The 11,491-nt window shown below is 26.2% G+C and overlaps 2 protein-coding genes across 3 annotated transcripts; one reads left to right on the forward strand and one right to left on the reverse strand.

Moving 5' to 3' along the window:
* The first annotated feature begins 388 nt into the window (after positions 1 to 388).
* Hn (phenylalanine-4-hydroxylase) lies at positions 389 to 4,889 on the forward strand. 2 transcript variants are annotated; one of them, XM_035079542.1, is made up of 8 exons: positions 389 to 545; positions 1,490 to 1,618; positions 2,172 to 2,326; positions 2,452 to 2,634; positions 2,864 to 3,060; positions 3,172 to 3,434; positions 4,180 to 4,409; positions 4,481 to 4,888. In XM_035079542.1, exons 1-8 carry the CDS (start codon positions 471 to 473, stop codon positions 4,641 to 4,643), a joined length of 1,395 nt encoding a protein of 464 aa, XP_034935433.1. In that variant the 5' UTR covers positions 389 to 470; the 3' UTR covers positions 4,644 to 4,888. The 2 variants fall into 2 exon arrangements, with proteins under 2 accessions (XP_034935433.1, XP_034935434.1); XM_035079543.1 differs by lacking the exon at positions 389 to 545 and adding an exon at positions 789 to 1,413 and having other exon boundaries at positions 4,481 to 4,889.
* Positions 4,890 to 5,416: 527 nt separating this feature from the next.
* On the reverse strand, positions 5,417 to 9,164 carry Clk (circadian locomoter output cycles kaput protein Clock). Its single transcript, XM_035079541.1, has 4 exons — positions 8,515 to 9,164; positions 7,983 to 8,027; positions 7,740 to 7,888; positions 5,417 to 7,666 (listed from the first exon to the last, which is right to left on the reverse strand). Exons 1-4 carry the CDS (start codon positions 8,553 to 8,555, stop codon positions 5,700 to 5,702), a joined length of 2,202 nt encoding a protein of 733 aa, XP_034935432.1. The 5' UTR covers positions 8,556 to 9,164; the 3' UTR covers positions 5,417 to 5,699.
* Positions 9,165 to 11,491: the final 2,327 nt, after the last annotated feature.

Genomic DNA, 11,491 nt, shown 5'->3' on the forward strand with positions numbered 1-11,491 from the left:
CACTTTCTTCCTGACAACATTTCATCTTTCTACTTCACTTCCTTTTTTCAATGATGTACGTATACCTTAAAATTGAAATTTCACGACTTTTCTCTCTCCTAATAAATTGAATTGAGCAATCATTTAAAGCTAAATTTCGTAATTTACACGCTCATAAATTTAAATAAACAAAAATATAATATTCAAGTCACAACAATATTCTGACCAACAGAAAAATTATAAATAACAATTGATTATTAACGACATAATCTGTTTATTAAGTCATGAAATTACTGATAGCTTTTATTGACCTCATATTATTGCGATATTCATTATAAATAAGATACGGAATTTATAAAGATACGTGATTTTTCTAGTTCAATATTTATCTTATTAACGTTTACTTAAAGGAATTGGCCAGTTGTCATTTTAACTTTCGTTAAGTAATCATCTACACTTGAATCGATCCTCTGTATTTTTATTGCTTCAAAATGTACGGACAACCAATTCCTCGAAAAGAAAAGTTGGTTGACAATGACTCTCTTAATAACTCTCCACCAGATAGAGTAAGTTTTGATGAATTTATAACAATTAATCATAAAAACAAAGAACTCAATATTTTCTTAAATATAAACCGAAAATTTTCATTACACGCAATTATCGTTAAAAACTATCGTGATTTAACATTTGGATTTTATTTTTCATTATTATTATTGATTTTTATTATTTTGACTTAATGTCTGGCTCAATTAAGATGAAAAATTACATCAGCTTCAAATTGAAAACAAAATGCTATGCACTTGACCAACAGTCAATAAAATTACGAAATAATTGAAGCTGATGTAAAAATCAAAATTGATTACATATTACAATGTGTAAACATCCATTCCTTCGTGGTACTATAGAAAAAAACTACAAAAACAAATTACCATTTTCTTTAATTAAATTTTGTTTTAAATAAATTTTATTTTTTTCACCCAAGTTAAAAAATATAAATAAGAAGTATGAAAAAAAATAAACTCGCATATGTATATCTATTTCATCAAAAAATATGAAGACATGTTGATGTAAGTTGAGTAGCCGAGAAAAGTCAAGTGAGTGGTAAAAGTGTCGAGAGTGGTCGATATAATAATGGAAGGGGGATTTTCTTTCTATAAAATAGTTTAGGTAGAATGAATATATAATAGTCTCACATCAGCATTTTTATTGATCTTATAATTTTATCCTTCCAAAAGTTTAAAGATTAATTCCGAAAAAATCTTTAAAAATCATTTTTTGATTAGAATTAATAATTAAACTTAATTATCAGTGTTTGACGACAAATTCAATTATTGAATCATTCATTCTATAGTATTTTATTACATTTTTATCTCTGAACTGAAAAGAAATAAATAAATAATGATAAGTTCAGTGCCATTTAAAATTCCAGTTGATGTAAGAATTTTTAATAAAATAATGATAAAAAAGCATTAAAAAAAAGTAGAAAAGTAAACAATATCTATACTTTCAGCCTAAACTTATGGAGGGAGGTAATTATATCAAAGAAGGAAGAGATTCTACCAGAAGTACATGCTTAATCTTTTCACCCACAGATGAAGATGAAGTCGGAGCTCTAGGAAAATATCTCCAAATATTCAGTGTATTTAATGTTCTTTTTTTCTAATTTTTAAATAATTAATTTGTATTTATTTAACATTGAAATATGTATTTATGTGCTTTAGCTGTAATTATTTATTTACACACTGAAAAATCTTATAAATTAATATTTGTATGGCATAGATATTGCAAACAGCAAATTTCACTTTTTTCTTTCAAGAAATTAAAACGTCTCACAGTTGTCAATCTTAATATTAGGTTTCACTTTAGAACGCACTGATATATAAATTTGTTTTTATTCTATTTTAAAGTTACTTTTTTTTATTTAAAGAAAAAAGAATATCTTTATAAATAATGTAATTTCTACATAATTTTAGATAGAAAAACAAAATTGTTAGCCAAAGGTTCATTTTGATGTTTATCATGGTGAACAGTTATCATATGAAAAAAAATGATGACAAAATGAACATTGAAAAATGTATATAAATATGTAGAAAAAAAGTAAACATTATATGAATATTTGAGTAACATGTAAAAAATGATATACTCTTGATTATTACTTTTAATTAAATAAAAATAATAATAATAACTTTTAGGAGCATCAGGTAAACCTGTTACACATTGAATCACGAAGTTCTTTACGTAAAACCAACAATTATGAATTTATGGTAGAATGTGCACCAGGAGGAAATCTCGGAGCTGTCATTGAAGCTGTCAGAACTCAGAGCAGTTACTTTTCTATCATATCCAGGTTTAAAAAATATCAATAAAAAAATTATCTAATTGAGCTATTTTCAGATTTGATTTTAAATAAGTATATTAAAATTTTTTTTATTGATGAAAAAAAAAATTAATTTTACTAATTTGCCATTTAAGAAATCATGAAAATAATATGGATACAGTACCTTGGTTTCCAAGGAGAATTCGAGACTTGGATAAGTTTGCCAATCAAATACTTTCTTATGGCTCTGAATTAGATGCTGATCATCCTGGATTTAAAGACCCTGTATATCGAAAGAGGAGAAAGTATTTTGCTGATCTTGCCTATAATTATAAACAGTAAGTATTTATTTCAAATGATTTAAACATATTTTTATGATCACTCTTTGTCTCGAAATAAAATGACTCGATATTCTTCAATAAAATTTTAGTTAGCTTTTTCTGATTGCAATACGTTTCGAAGTTTATTGATCGAAAATTATAATACCAGAAAAATTAATGAACCAGCTTACATGCATACATATACCACACATAGATACCCATTATTAATAATTTATAATTATTTCAGTGGTCAACCAATTCCACGAGTAGAATATACTGAAGAGGAAATTAAAACTTGGGGAGTAATTTTTCGAAAATTAACTGAATTGTATCCAAAATACGCTTGTAGAGAACACAATCACGTTTTCCCTCTTTTGATAGAAAATTGTGGTTATAGAGAAGATAATATTCCTCAGTTAGAGGACATTTCTAACTTTTTAAAAGGTACATAAAAATGATTTTGATGAATATTTTGAATTCTAATTATGTTCTATTAATTATAATTTTACATTTATTTAATTTTCTTCAATTATAATCTTTTTACATTATTCTTAGACTGCACAGGATTCACTTTAAGACCCGTTGCGGGATTATTATCATCCCGTGATTTTCTGGCTGGTCTTGCTTTTAGAGTATTTCACAGTACACAATATATCAGACATAGCAGCAAACCACTTTACACGCCAGAACCTGATGTTTGTCATGAGGTTCTGGGTCACGTTCCAATGCTTGCCGATCCGGCATTCGCTCAATTTTCTCAAGTTATTGGACTGGCATCTCTTGGTGCTCCTGACGAGTACATTGAGAAACTAGCTACTGTAAGTTTATTTCAATAACTTTACATTAACATATTTTAATGACATATTTAGTGTCTGACACCAACAATAATGCCGATGAAAGTACATTAGATTTTAATTTTAAATGAAATGTGTATATTATTCAGAATATCTATTATGATAAAATTTTTATTAACTCGAACATTGATAATTGTGATACTGTTGTTATTGATAAAAATCAACAATAAAGTGCACAAAAAATTCAATGGAAGCTGAATGCAGACAATTTAGAAATTCATATAAAATATATTCAAAAAAGATCAATTTGTAAAAATTATTATTATAGAATTAATTATTTGTTTTGTATGTTTCTTTTGGTCAATTTTTTATTTATCATTCTGAAGTTTAGATTTTATTTTGTTAATTCTTGAATGAAACATTTCATAATTGAAAATGAATTACTTTAAATCGCTATTTGTAGTGGCTTTCAGTGATTCCCCCCAATTCATTTGTAAAGAATACTCGTTAAAAAGTTAGTAGTGTGAAATTGTTTAAATTTTAAACTTGATCAGATTATATTTGTATTGAAAATAATTCTTTTCGATGCATTACTAAATTCTTTTATTTCCTGAATAATAAATGTAAAATAATAATTTTTGTATTTACTTAAAGAGCTAATAGCCTTTCAATTTTGAAATATTATTTGTTAAATTGTTATTAAATAATTTATTTAATTCTTGTATAAATTAAAAATGTAAAATGCATGATAAATGTTTCCATTATTTAGTGCTTTTGGTTTACTGTTGAATTCGGATTATGCCGACAACAAGGAGAATTAAAGGCTTATGGTGCTGGTTTGCTATCTTCATTTGGAGAATTAGAATATGCTCTAAGTGGAAAACCAGAACTTCGAGCTTTTGAACCTGCTAAAACTGCTGTACAAAACTATCCAATTACAGAATATCAACCAGTATATTTCGTTGCTGAAAATTTTGAAGATGGTAAAGAGAAAATGTTGTAAGTACAATTATTTAATAATTTGGAAGTGTATTGATGAATCGAATGATTTAATGGAATCTATTATTTAGGAAATTTGCACAAACTATACCGAAAAAATTTGGAGTACGATACGATCCATACACTCAAAGTATCAGTATAATTGATAGTAAGCATCAAATTGAAGATTTAATAACAATTGTAAATTCAGAAATGGAAATATTGATGGATGCATTGAAAAAATTGAAGAATTAATAAAATATTAATATTCACCGATTTATTATTTTTTTTTTTAAGAAAATTGAGCTCAATAATGATGTTAAACTAAATATAAATGTAATTGTTATAAATATTTGATACAAAATTTGAATTCATTAATGTATGTTATCACATGAAATATCCAAATACGAGAGTTAGCTTGATTCGGCGTTTATTGATTTTCACATAATGTAGTTGAAAACAAAAATAAATATTACATTTAATTGATATTTAATTTATATAAATTTTTATATAAACGCCCGATTAATATACTTTTAATAATTTACAATATTTTTCTTAAAAATATTTTTAGAATAACAATTTACATATTTGACATCTATTTACATTTATTTACGATTCATATAATATTTTGTTAATATTATGTATTGTTATTTTTCTATGACATTAAAAAAATTTTTCATTAAAAAATATCTTATTTTGTACAATATTGTTTATTGTATATGATTTTTTCATCATAAAACTTCATTTATTCACTGAATAGTTTTATTACAATTAATGAATAATTAGAATATTTTTACCGTAATGAAAAATGATTTATTACAAAATATATGTTAAAAAAATTATAATTATGATTAAACAATGAATATCATAATTTTCAAAGCAAATAATTTTTTTAGCAATCAATAAACACGATCTGATCCAACATTAGTAATATAATTTAAAATTAACAGTCTTAAGTGGCTCATTTAATTTAATTGATCATAGAATAAAAGGTATATGATCAATTTTTTAAATTTTTGACGATCGATTGTTATTTTATACTTAAAAATATCTCATCTGTTTATGAATGAAAATCGGTGTACAATATAATATTTTTCATTAGTAAAATATTTCAGGTTTCCATCATTACTTACTAAATCAATCATTGATTAAAAATTTTCATCACAAATAAACACATTTGACTTTGGTTTAAATTTTTTTGAAAATATTTTTTTAAATTATTACTTTTCTAATAGAATTGCAAATGAATAATAAAGTTCATAGAAAATGGCACAATAAATTTAAGAAAATAAATAAATCTTGAATTATTTATTATTGGTTTATACTAGAGCGATTTTGTCTTGTAACTGATGGCTCAACATTGCTGTAAATCATTTCTGATTGTTGGCACAATTGAAAAGGTATTATATGACTCCCATGATTATCCTGATGTATTGCTTGGGCTTGTTGAATGTGCTGAATTTGTTGAGATTCATGCCGTGGCAACTGTTGGGTAGCATCTTGAGATAGTCGTTGTTGAGTTATGTATGAAACTCCAGGATTTACCTGAAGTGTATCAGTAACTCGAGAAGTAATTACAATGGGAGCTGCTACAGGAATAACGGTAGTAGAATGTGGAAAAGTTTCCATAGGAACAATCGGTAATGGAAGAGTTACAGGAACTGGTAAAATATTCATTCCTGTCACAGTTTCAGCTTCTTGTGAAGCATTTCCGCTTGAAGGATCATCGCATGTCGTAGGCTGTTGACAAGGATTCACATTATACGGTAAATTAACATTTATTAAAGGAGGTAATGTACCATATCTTGCGATTAATAATTGCTCAGAAACTCTTCGAAGTTCTTCTTGTTGATGAACAATTAACTGTTGAAGTTCTTCATGTTTTCGTTGAAGTTCGTCTTGTATTTGGTTTTGGGTTCGAGTCAATACAATATTTTGTTGATTCCCTAATGTTATATTACTGGGAAGAGTAATAGGAACTGTTGGGACCGCAGGAACAAGAAAACTTGTCGTAGGAATGTTTGATAAAATTGGATTATTTGGAAAACTTGTAGGCTCCGTGTATCCAGAACATGTGAGATCTACTTTTGGTTGACTATGTTGTTGAGGTGATGTTTCAGGTTGAGGCAATGGTGTAGAATTATTTCCAGGAGTAACTTTTTGCTTATTACTATGTGTAGTAAGTGATGTTGATTGCCGAGAGCTATGAGATCTATGAGATATTGAAGTAGTATCTGAACCTCCACCATGATAAGTGTTTCTAGAAGGAGTCATTCCTGATCTTGATGCTTTCCACGATTTCGGAGACCAAGTATTAGTTGGTGTTTGTTGTGGAGTTGATCCTTGCTGAATTCCCGACGATGAAGTAGTTGTTTGATTAATCATCGCGTCATCTTTAATATTTTTAATTTGTTTTATGACTTCTGTGTAACTAACAACATTATGTGTACAAACTATAAACTCCGGTTTAGAATTCCATTGATTATAATCTATGTAAAAGCGAGTCTGTAGCCAAATCCATTGCTGACCTTTAGTGAGAAATCGATAATGGCAAGAAGTACCTTCACCTTTTTGCATGAGAGATTCATGACATGTCACAACTTTATCTAGGTCATCAACATGATAATAATCATAACCTGAAGTTCCCAAAACTTCGAATGGAAGATATCCAATAATAGGTGGTGCACGATGATCCAAAAACAAAAATTTCCATTCTAAACTATGTCGTGATGTAAATTCTGACTTACTACCATCAACTAGAGACATATCTTGGATTAAGTGTGGGGTTAAAAGACGTCCTGTTCCTACAAAAACTATTTTAGGATCATTGGTGATATTATTTCCATATCTGCTACTTGGTATTAATGATTCAATGTCTATATCTGAACGAAAATATCCCACAAATCGAACTCTCTCATATGTTGGTTCTTCTTGGAAATCTAAACTTCCTCTTTTTATATGACAAGTAAATGACACTTGATTTTCTTCTTTAATTCCTTGTTCTCGAGTTGTCGTGGGATTCAGTAAGATATTGTAGAGTAAGGATTGATCCTCCTCATAAGTTATTTCGTATATCGTTGAATTTGAAAGTTCACTTGGTAGATAACCAAGAAGTGAAGTTACACTTTCTGATGCATAATAAATTCGTCCGTTAGATGAAAATACCATTATAAAACCATCAAGAGCTTCAAGAATAAGATGAGTAAATTCTTCATTTGATAAAAATGATGGCTTCCAATCTTCTTGAATTTCATGAGCTCGTGATCTCACAGCAATTTCTACAACAGAAAATCAAACATCATCTTAATCTCATTAAGATGGTGCGTATAAATATTTTTATTTGAGTACTACCATTATGATTTTTCAAAAACAATATCGTAGATTTCAAAACTGTTGATTTATCCATCTTTCTTGTATTAGTGCTCACCATACTTCCAAGTTCATTGACTAACATATTAAATTGATCTCGTCTTTTTTTTTCACTCAGATTTCTTGATTTTCTAAACAAAATCATTTTACATATTAATTACAATATCCTTTTTACACAAATATGTAAGTACAATCATTTTAATTTATTCAATAGGTACAACTTACCGTTTTGTATCATCTTTATCGTCATTATCATCATTCATTGTTTCACTGAAAATAAAATAATTTCAATAATAATGATCATTTGTTGAATATTATTATTATTATTATTATTATAAAAATCATTGTAAGTAATTTTAAAACTATACAAATTGTTATAGTGTGTAAGATATAATAAACAAAATAAACAGATTGTATTAGCACGTGAAACATAATTTGATAATCATAGTATCAAGTTACATGATTATCTAATTTATATGAGTCAATAAAAGTTTGATAAACAAAACATTTCTGACGAGACATTTACATAGATATTAAGTTTGGAATTAATGAATATTAGAAAACAATGTTACATTTAATTTCACTATTTTGATTCCATAACATGAAATTCTTAATCATATTCCAACTATAACATGTTAAGTTTTCTTGAAGGGAATATTTTTTAATAATTTTTCATAAAAATATAAGATTAACTTTTACAAAATTTTCATATTTACAATAGCCACGAAGTTATACTCCAGTAATTAAGCAAACTTACTCGGATTGTCGTGCAGAACCAAGTCTGACGTAACTGGCCATTGTCAGGTGTGAATGTTACGAAGGGTTTATGTAGCGTTGCCAGTTTAAGTAATAAACTTTTCTCAGTAATTTATTATGTTAATTTTTTTACAACATTCATTCAAGTAGATACTTAATAAAACTTTTTATAATATTTTCATGTTCACTTCAATTTTATCTAGCAAAATAATATTTCATTTGTGGTAAAATTTTGAAAACAAATACACACAATGGCGTCAGTTATGGTATAACTAAATAATGTTGAATTTGGATTATTACAACATTTACAATCACATTCTATGTTCATTAAAACATGATTTAATACAACATCAACACTTTTGTATTTTCAATCGTCACATCATATGACAGTTTAAAATAATAACGATTTTTAAGTAATATTTTTATGAAACACTCAAGTTGTCATACAATGTGTAGAACTGATGTACCGATAAAACGTCGTATAAATTTTAACAACTTTACGAAAAAAGTACATATAAGAATATGTAGTTATCTAAACACTTGTATCACTACAGTTATATGCAGTCTTTCTAACTGTATACAGAACAACTAACTGCATAAGAGAAAAGTTACTAGGCCATACACGTTCATTTGCAGATTCTGTAACGCGGATTTTTCGCTACTAGACTTTCATGTTCTCCCCCCGTAAGCTTATAATTCAATAGAGAAGGGGAATGGAGATTGCGCACAATTTTCTTACAAAACTAAACGCGGGATCAGATTTATATTACATCACTATTGATAATCATATTTGATCATTCTCAACACTAAAAAATAAATTGTAAAGGACGATTAATTTTTTTATAATAATAATAATTTTTTTATAAAAACTTAAAAATCATTATTTTTCTTTATTTTTTATACATCATGTTACAATCATCAGAAAAAAACAAACATCTCTTCATCAATAAATTACTAGAGTGTGGTAGTTGTTGATTAATCAATTTACTTTAAATATCTTTAAATTTATATGTGAAATAATGTTTTATATTACAAACGTCTTTCGAAGTCTTCTCAACTAATTCGTGCACTCCAATTCTATTATCCTTCGAAGTAGATGAATTTATCATTGAATCAGTTTTATTACATTCAACCATTTTTGGCCTCATCTTATTTTTTTCCAATTGCGTCATTTCGTCAGAATTTACTTTTATTCCAGAGTTTAACTTAAATTTCACACATGATTTTATGACTTTCTGTGATTTAAAATCATCTTTAGTGCATGAAATATTGAATATTTCATTCGGATAATTTATTATATCTATAACTTTAGCCTTTTTCTTTAATTTTACTCGTATTTTTGAACAATATTTACTCGCCCCTTCATGCTCATAAGAATCGATCATTTTTTCACATTGATTCATTGCATTCAATTTTATTAGTCCATATGTAACTTTAATTTACTTTCTGGAAAATTCTGTGAATATAGACTTGAAAGAATATTCAATTTTCACATCTAAAATATGTAGTTTATTTTTGAAAAAATAATAAATATAAAAAGCTGATTTAATGATTCACTATTTGAATACAATACCAATCACCATTAAATGTTTCAAAAATACAGATCTTTTATTGAATTGTCAATGCACATAACCAAGGATTAAATTAAAGTTAAAAAAGAATTGAAAATAATAAAATTATAATCTAATAAAAAACAAATTTCATTCGTTTCACATGTTTTTATTACAATAGTTTGATATGAAGAAATGAAGATAAATATATAAATGTCGAAGTAAAAATGGAAAGTCAAATGGCATCATATTATTCATATTTTAATATTTAGTAATTATTTTAATAATTTACAAGGAAGGCTATAGAATAATATCACAATGCATGATTTATAACTTTAATTATTTAAATAGTATGAAAAATGTTTATGAATTATGCTTTATTTAGGTGCGTAAATCTAACGTGTATAACAATTTTAATTTATTTTTCTACTCTAAAGTCAAAAGATTGAAAAATTTCATTTAAATTTGACAGTTAAATTCAAAAGTTAAACAGAGTGCAAAAGTTTAGACGTACACATATTCATTGATCAACAATTTATTAATAATAAAAGATACTAGTTAATTCTTAAAATATGTTAAGTCTTTGAGATGTATATTATAAGATTTAATTATGCTTAGTTATAACTAAACGATTGATATGAAATTTCAATGCAATACATTCGATAATCTAGTTTATATGATATCTACGATAGATAAATGACAGCTCTTGAACTAAAACTTGTAAAAAATTTTATTCTAGATTTATGTTTATTCACAAAAATGTGTCATTGTTTACTTTGGATCATTTTTATGAAAATAGTCGTTTCATTCATTCATTTTATTATATTCTAAACTAATAATCCTGATCAATGAAAGGCAAGAATAAGTTTTTTTTATATAAATTTCCAGAATGTTATATAAAATAAACATTTTACTATGTATTCCATTTAATTTTTAAATGTTTTGTTAACTCCTATTTTTAAAACGTTTTTTTCTATTAATTGTTTGAAATAAAATTTTATGAAATTATGTTTCTTTTAATAAATTATTGCCACATTGCTGATTTTTTAGACCTTTAGCGCACGTAGTTGTATACATAGATTGCATGTATACATAAAGGAATATTACAGTATATGTACAACTTGAGTATATATAGTAGACTGTGAATGTGTAAATATTAAATAGTGGAAGAACAGATTTGCGTATTGCATCGAGTATAATAATTTAAAATGCTGCAAGAAAAAATTAATCTTCTAGATATGTCTTACAAAATTTGTACGATCCATCAATTCAAATTTTTCAGTAAAGAAAAATAGAAAATAGCTATATTTTTTCTATGTTCTATCTAATCGATTTATTATCTATTTAATTTATTCCAATATTTTAATCATTCAGTTTACTAATTTCATTGTATCATTTTTTCTGACAACATTTTTGTATTTAAAAAAA

Source organism: Chelonus insularis, unplaced genomic scaffold, assembly GCF_013357705.1.
Source record: "Chelonus insularis isolate UGA/USDA-ARS -01 unplaced genomic scaffold, ASM1335770v1 contig_24_pilon, whole genome shotgun sequence".
Taxonomy (NCBI): Eukaryota; Metazoa; Arthropoda; class Insecta; order Hymenoptera; family Braconidae; genus Chelonus; species Chelonus insularis.